Here is a 14,374-nt window from a genome sequence, read left to right as displayed (position 1 = left end):
CGACACCCGGGGGGACCCCAATCCGCGGTTTTCCCAGCCAGCCGTCCGCAGGGCTGGCGATCCCGCCCCATCTCCCCCCCGCCCGAGGCTGCCAGTCCCGAAAGAGGAAGGATTGGGCCCTCCTTAACACCAGGATAATCGCCGGGACACGGGGCAGCCGCTCGCGGTTAGACTTCTGTAACTTGTGGCTTTTCCATTAAGCAGGACCCTGCAGCGGAGAAAAGAAAACAAGCGGCGCAGCCTCCCCGTAGCCGCTCCTTCGAGGCGATGCACAAGCAGCCTCATTTCCTGCTTCTCTTATTAGCATTATCCCAATTTCACCGTAAGGCCCAAAAATTTGCAGGATCATGCTGCTGCTATGGTCGGAAACTTTGGGTTTGCCAGCTGAGAGGCTTCCCCGGCCTCCAGAACTGCTCTGACCTGCTCAGGAAAGCCATTTCTTGCCTAAATAAGCACTAACTCTTATTTCTTTCTAATTTTTTTAGGACAAAAACCACTAGGCGAGTTCAGCCCGAACAGGAATGTTACAGCTCAAGTTTCACCCGCCAATATTTCGTGTAGTTCTGTGCCACCCCAGCAGCCCGAGGAGGTCTGCCAGGGTAAAGCCGGGAGCAATTAACCACAAAGCTGAACCGCAGGGCGAGAGCCAGCACCTGCCCCTCCGGATCGGCCGGGCCGGAGCATCCCGGGTCGCAGCATCCCGGGTCGCATCCCCAGGCGTTAGCCGAGGGCTGGAGGAGGAAGGATTTTTTTTTTCCGCTGGAGAAGCACAGGCTGAGAAAGTGTCGGGAAAGGATGGGAGCGTTGGGTTTGCCCTTCCAGGCAGCGACGAGTGGCTATAAATGGCCTTCTTTGTCACCGCGGCCAAAGCGGCGGGCGGAAAAATGAGGACGGAGCCGCTCGAGGCGGGGAATGACGAACCCCGACCGGTTCGGGGGTCCCTCCCGGGCCTCCTCCGGCCCCCCCGGCCCCTGGAGGGAGGGAGCGAGGCCGGGGCGCGGTGCCGAGGCGGGGTCTCGCTCTCCCCGCGCCCCCGGGGCGCTGCGGGAGGGAAGCCCCCGCCGGGCCGGGGGATGCTCCGGGAGCCCCGCGCGGTGGGGGGCACCCACCGCCCTTTGCGGGGACCCCCAAACCCCACCGAGGCCTCGCACCGCGGGGAGATGGGGGACGGGGCCCCCCCGGTGCTGTCCCCGGTCGGAGGGGGGCCGCCCGCCTCCCCCCCCCCCAGTTACCTCTGCCGTAGGCGAAGGGGAGGCGCAGGGCGCGGCCCTGGCGCACCAGGCTGATGTGGAGGTAGGTGAACCAGACGGCGAAGGTGAGCAGCACCAGCAGCAGCAGCAGCTTCAGCTGCTTCCGGAGCTTCTTCACCGGGAGCCGCGGCATCCTGCCGCCCGCATCGCCCCCGCCGCCGCCGGCCTAGCCCCGGCCCATCGGGCCCCCCGCCCGGCCCAGCCCGCTCGTTACGGGCCGGCTGCGAGGGCAGCGGGGCGGCGGCGCGGCTCGGCGCGGTGACCCCCGGCCGCCCGGTGCATCGCCGCCGCCCCGTCGCGCCGGCACCCGCGGGTGGGGAATGAATGAGCGGGGCCGCGGCGGGCGGGGGGTGCTGCGAACGGCCACGCCCCCTCAGCCCGAGCGACGGCACCGCGCGCCAATCGAGAGACGCCCGGCGCGGGCTCGCCGCCAATGGGCGCCCCGCGGGGGAGGAGCCGGCGGAGGCGCCGCGCGTCTCCACGCCAACGGGCCGGCATCCCCGCGAGGCGCCGCGGGCGAGGCCATGCGGGGCGCGGGGGGGGACACCGTGTCCCCGTTCCGTCCCCGTCCCTGTCCCTGCGCGGCGGGAGGGCGGCGCGGCGGTGGGGCGGGAGAAGCAGGTCTCTCCGTGCCGCGGAGCCCGGCGGAGCCGGCAGGACGGGTGACGCGGACCTCGGCGGGGCCGCCCGCCGACCTCCCCCCCCCCCCGCGGCGAGGATGGTACGTTCCCGCGCGGCCGCGGCAGGGGGCTGCGGGGCCCGGTCCGGTCCGCGGCGGGGGCGGATCCCCCCTCACCGGTGCGAGGGTCCCCCGCTCCCCCCTCACGGGATGCAGGCATCCCGGGGGACGGGTGCAGGGATCGCCGGATTCCCCCCTGCTGGGTGCAGGGATCCCACGGGGGCGGGTGCTGGGATCCCCCCGATCCCCCTTTACTGGGTACAGGGATCCCATGGGGGCTGGGATCCCCCTCGCTGGGTGCAGAGATCCCATAGGGGCGGGTGCTGGGATGCCCCTGATTCCCACTTGCTGGGTGCAGGGATCCCATGGGGGCTCAGATCCCCAGGATCCTCTATGCTGGGTACAGGGATCCCCAGGATCCCGCTCGCTGGGTGCAGAGATCCCATGGGAGCTGGGATCCCCAGGATCCCCCTCGCTGGGTGCAGGGACCCCTGGAGCCAAGGCCGCCTCTGCCGGCGGGGCCGCCTGGAGGCGCGAGGGCCGTAGCTCGCCCTGTGCAAAGCCTAACGGTAATTAACAATTAATTGTGACTTAATTACGCCGGCAGCGACCACGGCCCCGCCGCCGGAGGGTTACGGACCGCGCCGCCTCGGAGGAGCCGCTCGCCAGGGCCGCCCCTGGGGGCCACGGCCCTGCGCCCCCGGGCCACCCGTGCTCAGCCGGGCTGAGACCGGCCACAGCTCACTGCAGCCCTGCACGGCTGGTTCTTCCCTCCGCAGCGCGGTGGCGAAACCATCGGGGTTTGTTTTGGTTTGGGTTTTTTTTTTTTACCCCTTTCCCGCTCCCCAGTTGAGGCAGCAGCTCCTCCTTGCTGCAGCCTGGGGCTGGGACACAAACACGGAGAAATCAGTTATTAGAGAAAAAAAATGTATTTGCAGCTGGGAAAACTAGAGGGCACCAGTGCCCTGGTCTGCGTTGCCCTGCGCTCAGCTCCCTTACGGATGCGGCAGGTTAATTAGCTCGTAATTAAGCCCAATTTAGACAAACAAGCGGGGAAAGTGGCAGAGCTGGAAGCTGGGTCCTGGTTAGGAAGCAAAGTCCCCCCGAGCCCCACCACCGGCTGGGGCGGCCGGGGGCTTGCAGAGCTGCCCGGCCAGGAGGAGGAGGAGGAGGAGGCTGGGATGAAGGGGATCTCTGCACAAGGCTCTCCCAACGGATGCGGAAGATGGGCATCCGCGTAAATTAAGCCCTTATTCCCCCCATTTTTTGCACCTCCCCAGCAAAGGGAGCGGGAGGCCGCGGCCAGGGCACGGCTGTTTGCACAGCCTTCGGCCAGGGGACCGAAGTTCAGCCTCTGTCCACGCTCCAGCGGCCCTGTGGGGGCCCGGGAGGTCTGGGCACGCCGGTGGGATGTCCCCAAAAATTTGTGACTGGCCTGTGCCGACCAAGGAGACAGGCTGGGATGCAAAGTGCAGAATTACAAAAGCAAATACTCGTGCACAGGAGGAGCTGGGGCGCCCAAATGCGCCCTTGCATGGGGTTCTCACACCCTTGGGCGGTTGCTGCTCCCTTAATGCTTCAGTCGTTCAGGTACCGGACGACTTGGCTAATCACTAGCACCCATGCTACCAATTCCTAATCAGAGCCAAGTTTTGCAAAGCAGCTCCAGTTTTGCAGCATTCTTGCTGCTTGTCTACCGATCCAGATGGCCCGGGAGCCAGTCTTGCCAGAGTTACCGCTCTGATGCCAGGCAACGCTGGAAGGGTTTCAAAGCCGTGTCAGAGGGGCTCGGAGGCTGGCGTTATCGTGGCTGTCCCAGGATATCCTTTATTGTTCGTGGACAGTTTGAAGCTTCTGAGAAGCAAAGTCCTTCTTTCCAGGGCCGGGCTGTCCTTTAGTTTGTCTTATTTAAGCATGAACAATCCCAGAGTTGCCAGTAAAATTTTATTACCTCCTTATATTACAGTGTGTAATGTGAATTAAGACATATTAACAAAGTTAATACACTGTCACGCTATAAAGACTGGTACAATAGTTAGGGCAGGGAATTTTCGTAAGGGAGATGGTGCCCTCGGGGATCGCAGGGAGCCGCCACGGGGCTTTTCACGGGGCTTTTCACGGGTCCCAAAGGACGTCCCCGACAAGTGGCACCTTCTGGCCTCACCCCATCTTTATGGGGGACGGAGTCGGAGCCAGGCTTGGGTCCCTTTGCAAGAGCGGAGTTTGCTCCTGGCCGCTTGGACCCAGTAAAGGGCTGCCTTAGAGGCGACAGAGGCAGAGGGGACGAGCTCAGAGCCAGCCGCAGCCCGTCCCGGGGCTGCTCAAAGCCACTCTCCCCCTAGGCAGCGGGATCTGGGGATTTCACAAGCAGGAACAAGCCGGAGCCCTTCGCACGACATCCCGCCTCCCGCCCCAGCCATGCACTCAGCCCTGCCTTGACGAGGTTTCTGGGAAGAATCCCCCCCTTCGAAAAATCAGGGAGTGGCGATCCGCACCGTGCCAAAGGGATGATAATCCCGGCCAGGGCTTCCGCCGCCAAAAGCCTTTCTCCTCGGTGCAGCCAGGCATTTTAGGGGCCGGGAAGTTGGATCCCGCCAGGCTCGACCGCTGGCACGCGCTGAAAGTCCAAACTGCCGGCAGCGGGGAGCTGGGGTTCGGGGCTGAAAGCAGGGAGGGAAGGGGGGTTCCCAGTGCCGTGCGGCGGGCACCTCATCCAGGGCTTCTTCAGCAAGCACCCTGAAACGCTCGCGGTTGGGCCACCCTGCGAGAGGACAAAGAAACAGACAAGGAAAGGGACAAGGAAAGGGACAAGGAAAGGGACAAGGAAAGAAGGGGGCAATGAAGGGGGAAAGAACAGGGTAAAGAAAGAAGGGGGAAACAATGAGGCAAAGAAGGGAACAAAGAAAAAGAAGGCAAAAAGGGGGACAAAGAAAGAAGGGGGAAAGAAGGGGTGTCGTGGTTTAACCCCGGCCGGCACTAAGCCCCCCCAGCCGCTCGCTCCACTCCGGTGGGATGGGGGAGAGAATTGGAAGGGTAAAAGTGAGAAAACTCGTGGGCTGAGATAAAGACAGTTTAATGGGTAAAGCAAAAGCCGCGCATGCAAGCAAGGTAAAGCAAAAGCCGCGCATGCAAGCAAAGCAAAGCAAAGCAAAGCAAGGAATTCATTCGCTCCTTCCCCTCGGCAGGCAGGTGCTCAGCCATCCCCAGGAAAGCAGGGCTCCATCACGGTTACTTGGGGAGACAAACGCCATCGCTCCGAATGTCCCCCCCTTCCTCCTTCTTCCCCAGCTTTACACGCCGAGCATGGCGCCATACGGTGTGGGACAGCCCTGGGGGCAGCTGTCGCGGCCGTGTCCCCTCCCAGCTCCTCGCGCCCCCAGCCTGCTCGCTGCCGCGGTGGGGGGAGAGGCAGAAATGGCCTGGACTCTGTGTCAGCACTGCTCAGCAGGAACGAAAACACCCTGTGTTATCAGCACTCTCTCCGGCACAAATCCGAAACACAGCCCCACACTGGCTACTAGGAAGAAAATTACCTCAGCCAAAACGAGCACGTTCTCCACCCCTTATTCCACACCATTTACGTCACGCTCAGGTCCCACACTATCCAATGCATCCTCATTACCCACCCCCCCCCTTCCCATCCTCTGATACAATACGCAGATCTCGTTCCCCAAATCTATGGGCCTGTAAAGTGTCTGTAAAATGTCCACCCATGCCCACCGAGCTCATTTAGTCCCGACTCTGGGCTCCGTCAGTGACGGTGGTGGCTCAGGCGCTGTGCTGGGTGGTTACTGGGCACCAAAGCCAGCTCACCTCGGGTCACCGCTGCGCTTGCACTGCTTCTTGTAAGGCTTCTCCTCCATTGGTTCAGGTGGTTCCTGCTATAGTAATTCCCATAACATCCAACTCAAATAACGAGTTACAACAATTTAAAGGTATTTCCATTACAATCTCCACCCCTGGCCCCTTTGGACCAGACCATCGGGTTTAACGTTGCAATGAACTCCTCCCCTTGTCCCTGCTCCAGCTGGGACTTATCCACAGACTGCAGTCCCTTAGGGGTGTATCTGCTCCAAGTGGAGCCTTATCGATGCGCCACAGTCTCTCCAGGGCTATACTTGCTGTGGCACAGACTTATCCACAGCCACAGACGCTTCGGGGTGTCCTGCTCCCGCGTGGACTCATCCACAGGTGACAGTCCCTGCGTCTCGAGTTCCCGCTGGAGTCCCAGCCTGGCTGGTACAGCAGCACAGACACCGCGGCGATGCCCTGGCCATCTGCCAGCCCAGGCGCATCGCCACGGCTGTTATCACAATGTTCCCAGGCACAGCAGAGTGAGACGATAAGCAGCACAGCAGTCCAGCAAGCAGCGAAAGCAAAAAGCGGCCACTAACGAGCACTGGACTCTAATATACAGTGAGGCAAGCAAGCCCCGTGGCCAGCACAGAAGCCTGCCGACTAACAGCTACACAGCAATAACGGCTATAAATTCAATCTAGCGCATTTCAGTCAAACCTGTCGTTACCTCGAACCCTTCGAGCCCCACGTTGGGCGCCAAGAAGGACTGGCATGGGTTAACTGCGCCGGCGGCTCAGCCCCAGCCAGCCGCTCGCTCGCTCCCCTGCGCTGGGATGGGGGAGAGAATCGGGAGGGTAGAAGTGAGGCACTCGTGGGTTGAGGTAAAGACAGGGTCACAGGCAAAGCCAAAGCTGCGCAGGCAAGCAGGGCAAGGCAAGGAATTTGCCGCTTCCCACAGGCGGGCAGGTGCTCGGCCATCCCCAGGAAAGCGGGGCTGCGTCGCTGCTGGGGAAGCCAGGCGCCATCGCTCCGAACGTCCCCCGGTTTCACACGTCGTGCGGCGTGGGACACCCCTGGGGTCACTGGGGTCATTGGGGCCAGTGGGGCCCCCCGTGCCCCCTCCGGCCCCCCTCGGGCCCCCGTGCCCCCAGCCGCTCGCTGGCGGGGCGGGAGGCGGACGAGGCCCCGACGCCCCGCCATCGCCGCCCGCCGGTAACCAGCGCGCCCCGCGTTGCCGGCGCCGCTCCCAGCTCGCACCCCGGCCGCAGCCCCCTGCCAGCTCCCCTGGAGCGGTTCAAGCCCGTCCCGGCCAAAGCCGGCCCCGGGGCAGCGGCGGGGGGTCCCTCCCCGGCGAGGGGTGCCCGGCCCCGCCCCGTCCCGTCCCATCCTCGGTCTCGGGTAAACGAAACCGCCGCCGGCCGCCCGCCTGCCCCGGCGCCGCCCCGCCGCAGCCCCAGCCCCAGCCCCAGCCCCGGCGCCAGCCCGCGAGCATGGAGCGGCCGCTGGGCCAGCGGCTGCCGCCCTACGAGCAGCTGCCCGAGGGGCTGGACATGGAGCGGCTGCCGCCGAGCGCCGTCGTGTCGGTGGAGCCGCCGCCGCCGCCCCCGCCCCGCGACCACCTGGCCTGGTCCCTCTGCACCGCGCTCTACGCCAACGTCTGCTGCCTGGGCTTCATGGCGCTCGTCTTCTCCGTGAAGGTGCGGGGGGCCGGCGGCGGGCGGCGGGAGGGCGGCCCCGGGGACCCCACTGAGCCCCCACCCCGGCGTGCCCCATGGGCCCCACGGAGCCCCCAAAGGCAGGGAGCCCTGTCGACCCCACCCCGGGGTGCCCCAGGGACCCCACGGAGCCCCCATGGAGCCCGCAGAGTCCCCGACCTCATGGAGCCCCCAAAGGCAGGGAGCTCTGTGAACCCCACCCCGGGGTGCCCCAGGGACCCCACAGAGCCCCCATGGACCCCACTGAGCCCCCAACCTCGGGGTGCCCCATGGGCCCCACTGAGCCCCCATGGAGCCCACAGAGACCCCCCCAGCTCAGGGAGACCCATGGACCCCCCAGAGCCCCAACCCTGGGGTGCCCAAAGCACCCCCCGGAGCCCCTAAGGCAGGAGCCCCAAGCCCAGGTAGCACCATGGACCCCACAGAGCCCCCAACCCGAGGGTGCCCCATGGACCCCGCAAAGCCCCCGCTCCATGCACCCCTGCGCCCCCCGAGCCCTGGGCCTGGCTGGAAGCTCTGCAGAAGGCAGGGGCCGGGGCGGGGGGGCGGCCGGCACCCCAGGGTACTCCTGCTGTTACGGGGGGAGCTCAGCCCAGTGCGGCAGCTGGGGCTTGCGCAGCCCTGCCAGCACCCCTCCCACCCGGCTGCAGCCCGGAGCCCCCCGGGCGTCCCCCTCCACTGGCTCCCCAGCCCCACTGACTCCCCTCTGCCTCTCCCCAGTCCAGGGACCGCAAAGTCCTCGGCGACTACAGCGGGGCGCTCAGCTACGGCTCCACCGCCAAGTACCTGAACATCACCGCCCTGCTGCTCAACATCTTCCTCGTCATCCTCATCATCGCCCTGATCGCTAGCGGCACCATCGCCGCGGTGAACCTCTTCCACAGCCAGCAGGAGCCTCACTCCTTCCTCGGCCCCACTTAGCCCTTCCCGGGCTCCACAGGCAGAGCATCCCCCCCCACGTCTGCTAGGAGCCCCCGCCACCCCTCGGAGCGGGGGGATGTCCTCCATGCGCCCCCCCGGAGCCCGCTGGGGTCCTGTCCCGCTTTCCTCACTGCTCAAAGCCCCTATGGAGCCCTCTCTGATGGCCGCCCTCGTTGGCCTGCCTGGAGGTGCCTGAAACACCTCTCCTCTGGCAGGAGCTGAGCACCCAAAAACTGGCTGTAGCAAAGGGAGAGAGCGTGCTTTTCTGCTTGCCGCTTCGCTCTGATTTTGTAGCCTCAAGTGCCTCTAAGAATAATCCTAAGGAGAAGCACCTGGTTCGGAGAAAACCTGGTTCAAATAAAGGTTTCTTTCACTTTTGCCCCCGGCTCAGTTTCGTTTTGGCAGGGGGTGGTTCGGGTCCCCCCCCAGCTTGGCTGCCTGAGAAACGGTGCCCGCCCTCGGGACGCACCTGGAGAGGGAAATTGTCCTGGGGCACGGAGCATCACAGAGGTGATACTCAAGGATGCGCCAGGCTCGGTGAGCCCGGGTACTCGTGGGGAAGAGGCACCCGTACGGGATGCAAAGCGGTTGTAAGGCTCACCCCGAGGATGCGGGCAGCACCTCATCTTCGCCGGAGTGTCACCAGGAGCACCCCGATCCTCGCCGACCCTCGGGAGGGGGGTAGGAGCTTGATTTGGGGGGGAGGCTGTGCAAAGGGCTTGAGCACGATGAGCTCGAGCATGACTCCCTGCAGCCATGCGCGGGGCAGCGGAAGCCGGGAGAGGCTTCCAGAGGGAACGGGAAGCTGGGGGCGGCGTGGCTCCATCCCAACTCGCCTTGCTGCAGGAGAGAGCTGTACAACTCAGCCCGGAGGGCTGGGGCGGCGCTGGGACCACCGGGCGATGGGGATGCCAGCCAGGCAGGGCTGCTTTTGGGGCAAAGCAAGACGGCGACCCCTCTCTCCTCCCCTCCCGAGCTTTTCCAGCATCAAGCCTTAGGCCAGCCACCCCCGCCACCTGGATGTAAGGCGGGCTGGGAAGCGGGCAGCAACCCTCGCGCCTCCAGGGCTGCCGGCACATGGCACTCGGCTGCCCGGCTTTGGCAGTGTCCGAAGTGACCCGGGCAAGACCCCGCGAAAAATCCTGGCTGAGGTCCCTCTGGCAGAGCTTCAAGTATGTGGTTGGCCTGGCTTCCCCTTTCCCCAGCCCGCTGGAAGCCTTTGCGCTCCTCACCCTCAGCAGGCTCAGGTCCTCAGGACTGGGGCCCCGAGAGGATGGGAAAAAAAGCCTTTTTTTTTTTATTCCTCTTCCCAGGAACATAAGGCTCCTGCCAAGAAGCTGCGCTTATGACTAAGATGTCAGAAATCCCGCCCGCAAAACACAACGGTTATTTGTTGCAGGATCCCTGGCACCAGCCTCCCAGTGAATCACATATTCCTCTGCTTCTTCCCGTAAGAGCAAACAAGCACGTGCTCCCGGTTGCAAGCAGAGCTGCCCACCTGGCTCGGCGGCCACCGACATGCCCGCCAGCAGCACGACTCTGTCCCAGCCGAAACCCGCACAGGGGGGCTTTGAAAACGGGGAGAGCAAAGTCCTTTTTCTGGGGTAAATGGACTGGGTCCGGCGGCTGCCGCCGCGCCGTGGGGAGGAGCAGGGCAGCGGTGCTCGGAGGAGGAGAACAGCCTGTTCGTGCTCTCACGGAAATTGCTTCAGGCTTTTGGCAAGCAGCCACCGAGCCCTTGAACCTTCCGGCCACGCTGCCAGAATTGAGCGCCGAGCGAGCGGCAGGACCCGCGCCAGCCCTCGGCGAGCCATCTAACCCAGCGAGCCGCTCTCAACGCAGCCAAACAAGCCTCCCGCAAACCTCAGGGTCCCGCATTCGCCTCGCAGACCCTTCCCTCCAGGCGTGCAAAAGCCACCGGCTGCCCTGGTGTTTCGCTTTCCTGCACCCTCCCTCCGGCACATGCCCCAAAAGCCGTCACCCACCGCGTCCCCCTAACTCTGCCCGGCCTCGCTCATGAGCATCCCCGGGGACCGAACCAGCTCCCCAGGGGCCGGGGGCGTGCAGGGGAGCGGGGCCGGGCAGAGGCACCCGGCCGGCAGCAGCAACATGGGCCGAACTTTCGTCTCTCTGCTTTCTAGTATCTCGTTTGTTCAGGTGCACGGGCAAATAAATTAAGAAGCTGGAAACACAGGCAGGGAGGTGGGAATTTCTGTGGGTGGTTGGTGCTGAGCTCAGGCGGGTGAGACACCAGCTGTAATTCCGCTTGTGCCGGGGGCGGTGGGAAACGGGATCCCTAAACGGACACTCGGAAACGATGGACAAGGAACAACCTGGCTGCACTCGGTCCTTGCGGCTGCCGGTTGCCCCAGGCCGGCATCCCAACACCGCGGGTCCCCTCGCCTCCGCACGAGCTGGAGAAGCAGGCGGTGCCCCATGGAGGGACCCCAGCACCCCAAAACGGGGAAACCCCCGCCGGGCTCCCGCAAGCAGCTTTTTCTGCGGTGCCACGCAACGGGCATTGGGGCTGGACTGCGAACACTCCCCTGAAATCCCCGGCGAGCCCTCCTCCATCCACCCCTTGCCCATCCCTGCCAGCCTCCCCGCTTCCCGCAGCAGTTCCTTAATTGTCACCACGACCTAACAACCTCGGTAACCTCAAGGCATGGCCAACAGAGAAATAGCCGAGGAAAAGAAAACAAAACTGGTCTTTGGCTTCCTGTGGGTGCCGGGCAAGTGGCGCCGGGGCCAGGACTTTCAGATCTACACCCAAATTAGCGGGGTGGCCAGAAAACCCGCGCCGCAGCGAGCGCAGGTGATGAACGCTTCTGCCCTCCTCCTGGCACAAACCCTCCCCTCTTCCTGAGCGGGGAAAAACCCATTTCTCAAAAAAAGTATCAGGGCTGTGTTTCACTAGTCAGCCTCTCACTCGGCCTCCGGGAGCTGGCCACCGAGCAGGACGGATGCTGATGTTTCCAAAACCCACATAGTTTGTAGCTCCGTGCCTTGCTGGTTTTTTTGGTTCAGATGGTTTTTACCTCCCTGCTGCTTTCTTGAAGCTTTCTTCTTTTTCTGCCCCTCAACCTTCTTTTGGCAGCCACAAGACCTCTTCACGGCTGCAAGCCCTCATCATGGCTGGCGAAACCAAAGGGAGGAGAAACCCCTGGGAACCCAACATGCAAACCCAGCGGTTGGGTGGCCCCTGCTGCTGGCTTTAGCCTCCGCGGATGGGGATCGAGCCCTCGGCACTGGTTTGCAGCTGGGGAGGGGGTTTCGGGGGGGCTGGTGGCTGCCCCTCCACCGGTGGCATGTCCCCGCTGTCCTCCCGTGCCACATGTCCCCACTGTGACTGAGTAACCTGACTTGCCCAGGGCAGAAATCGCTTATCAGTGCAAGAGGGCAAAAAGCAAAGAGGAATAGGCAAGGCATCGGCCCCGTGGCATCGCCCGACCCGCGGGGACCCCTGCCCACCTGCCCCCCAGACCATGCCAGGGGCTATGGCTCTCCCCTCCGCCTGGCCCTAAGCCCCCAGCCCGCCCGGGGAGCCCACCCCACCCCGCGGCCCATCCCCGAGAGCGCCGCTGTGCCCGCCCCGGTGCCCTGCATGATGTCAGGCGGGGTGGCCCCACCCTGGCAAACCATTCCCCTCGCCTGTGACTAGCCCAGGCACCTGTGCCTCTGCTCCTTGCCAGCGTCGGGCTGCCATGGAGAACTTCCCCCACGTCGTCAGCATCAACATGCAGCCCTACGGCCAGAACGGGGCAGGATCCCCGGCCACCGCCTTTGGCCCCACCATCACCTCTTTTGTTCAGCCGGAGCCCGTCCCCGCTCCCCGGGACTTTGTGCTCTGGTCCTTCTTCAACGCCATGTTCTGCAACCCCCTCTGCCTGGGCTTCGTCGCACTCGTCTTCTCCATCAAGGTGAGGGGAAAGTCACTCCCATCCCACCACCCCCTGCCTGGCTCAGGGCTCCTGCCTGCTGCCTGCCCCCATGCCAGGGCTCCCTAATCCCGTCTCTTCCTGTCCCATCTTGTCCCACCCCATCTCACCCTGTCCCATCTTGTCCCACCCTGCCCCAAACCGCCCCATCCCCACCTCGCTCCCCATCCTCCCCCCCGCGCCCTCCTGCCGCATCCAGCCCCACCACGCTGCTCCGCACCCAACGTCCCCGGCAAAGCTACCGTTCGAGGGCGGCCCGTCCTCCTTCGGTGCTTTGGGAAAGGAGGACCCGGGCAGCATGGCGGGTCCGGCTCTGCTCCCGCAGACTCGAGCGAGGCCCAAACCGTCTCCCGCCGGGGGGATAAGGCAGGCAGCCGGCTCCTGGCTCCCTTCCGCGGCGCTCCCGAAACCACCATGAGGCTTCGCCCCTACCCGAGATAAGAAATGGCTGCTCCCTGCGCACTTCTCCTTTATTACCTTGAAAGCGAATCATTTTAAATGGGCGACCTGATAACCGTAGAGCGGTGCGTGTCAGTATCTGCCGGCACCGTGAGAAGCGCCGTGTGGGCGCTGTCGTGTGGGCACTCCCGACCGGAGCCCCCTCTTCTGCCCAGCTCTCCCCCTCCTGCCCCTGCCCCCCAAGAGGACTGCGCAGCGCGTTGCCAAGCGTAATGGCTTTTAATAAGCCATTAAGAAAGCACTTCCAGGCTGCCGCGAGCTCCCTTTCCCCCACGTCGGGGTGGGTTTCTTGGGGTTGCGGCAGAGCCCAGTGGATCCCGGTGCCAGGCTTCGGCCAGGCCAGCTGCTCAGTGGCGCGGGAGACCGGGATGTCCCCTCAGCCCATCGCTGCCGCCACCGCCTCTGGCTCGTGCTGTTTCACTGCCCATCTCCCTCTCCCAATCCACAGTCCAGAGATAGGAAAATCGCCCGGGATCCGGGAGCTGCCGACAGCTACGGGAGGACAGCCAAGCATCTGAACATCGCGGCATGCTGCCTGGGCATCGTGGGTACCATCATCTGTATCGTGCTGCTGGTTCTGTACTACAACAGCTTGCAGGCAGGCAGCCGCCGCTAACCCCATCCCACCGAGGAGCAGCAGCACCAGGGCCTCCTTTTTTCCTTCCCCTCCGCCCCGCTCATCCGAAACCCACCTGCCTCGCTCGTGGGGGAGCCGTGCGGCCCCTGTGGCACCTTCCTCCCCACTCCCACTGGGCAAGGTGTCCTCAGGCACCCTCCTGGTGCACCCTGACTGAGACAACGCTCTTCAGCACGAGCCCATGGGGTGAGCTCACAGCAAATAAAGCTCCTTCCCCACCCTTCTCCTTGGAAATGTCACGCTTTCGGGTTTTGGGAGGCGTTATTCCTCCCAGGCATCCCCACCTCGGGGGGCCGGGGCTACCCCGTAACCGAGCGGAGCGGGGAGGCAGGGCTGAGGGAGGAAGAGCAGCAGGAAAGGGGCTTGGAAAGGAGTGCCGTGTTGGTGCTGTTCGTTAAATATAAACACACGCGCCCTCCCTGGGCTTCTGGGGCATTTCGAGATGCCGCACATGCCTCCGGGACCAATTTCTGTGCTTCCTCCTGCCCGCGTTATCTACCGCCCCAGGCGGAGATGGCCGCGGCGGGGAGGGGGACCGCCGGGCTCCGCAGCCGCTGCCGGGGCACCAGGGCTCCGCGGGGGAGCTGGGGGGTCCCACCGCTCCCTGCGCCCGCCCGCCCCTCATCTCGGCACCCTGAACCCATCCGCCAAGCCCGCGCCCGTCCCTGCCCCGTCTCGGTGCCATCTCCCCACCCCTCGCTGCCAAAGGAGTGGCTCTCCGACGGGGAGATTTGGCTTGTGAGCCCCCGAGGTCCCCAATGTCCCCTCTGAGCCCCGAAGCTGCCCCACACTCGCCGGGGGGTACAGGGACGCGGGTGGCCGTGCTGCGGGTGGCGGTGCCGCCCGCCGAGGAGGGGCCGAGCCCCGGGGGTCCGGGGGCCCGGGGGGGGGGCCGGGGGGCCCGGGGGAGCCGGGGGGGCCGGGGGAGCCGGGGGGGCCGGAGGGGCCGGGGGGGCCCGGGGGAGCCGGGGGGGCCC

At 64.8% G+C, this 14,374-nt stretch overlaps 3 protein-coding genes across 8 annotated transcripts in view; 2 read left to right on the top strand and 1 right to left on the bottom strand.

Annotated features, from left to right (window-relative positions):
- The window catches only part of B4GALNT4 (beta-1,4-N-acetyl-galactosaminyltransferase 4), a 42,239-nt gene extending 28,001 nt beyond the window's left edge, over positions 1-14,238 (bottom strand). The window contains exon 1 of one of the 6 annotated variants that reach the window (XM_087739382.1): positions 13,453-14,238. Coding sequence is in view for 4 of the 6 variants with exons in the window: in XM_087739339.1 (XP_087595465.1) it covers positions 1,233-1,383 (151 nt within the window). In the remaining 2 variants the exon portion in view is untranslated. Of the gene's footprint in view, positions 1-1,232; positions 1,512-5,742; positions 6,790-9,861; positions 10,358-12,543; positions 12,722-13,452 lie in introns of those variants that run through there. The other 5 variants (XM_087739349.1, XM_087739366.1, XM_087739375.1 and 2 more) reach the window with 5 other exon arrangements.
- LOC148056997 (dispanin subfamily A member 2b-like) lies at positions 7,168-8,741 on the top strand. Its single transcript, XM_087739406.1, has 2 exons — positions 7,168-7,424; positions 8,163-8,741. The coding sequence occupies exons 1-2, from the start codon at positions 7,218-7,220 to the stop codon at positions 8,361-8,363; spliced, it is 408 nt and encodes a 135-aa protein (XP_087595532.1). The 5' UTR covers positions 7,168-7,217; the 3' UTR covers positions 8,364-8,741.
- Positions 11,943-13,456, top strand: LOC104011412 (interferon-induced transmembrane protein 1). The gene is made up of 2 exons (XM_009463652.2): positions 11,943-12,283; positions 13,209-13,456. The coding sequence occupies exons 1-2, from the start codon at positions 12,068-12,070 to the stop codon at positions 13,374-13,376; spliced, it is 384 nt and encodes a 127-aa protein (XP_009461927.1). The 5' UTR covers positions 11,943-12,067; the 3' UTR covers positions 13,377-13,456.
- Positions 14,239-14,374: the final 136 nt, after the last annotated feature.

This window comes from Nipponia nippon, unplaced genomic scaffold, assembly GCF_047370975.1.
Source record: "Nipponia nippon isolate SJK-2023a ecotype South Korea unplaced genomic scaffold, ASM4737097v1 scaffold_10, whole genome shotgun sequence".
In the NCBI taxonomy this organism is placed as follows: Eukaryota; Metazoa; Chordata; class Aves; order Pelecaniformes; family Threskiornithidae; genus Nipponia; species Nipponia nippon.
Note: the sequence above shows the minus strand (reverse complement) of the source record. Positions and strands in the feature narration are given on the sequence as shown.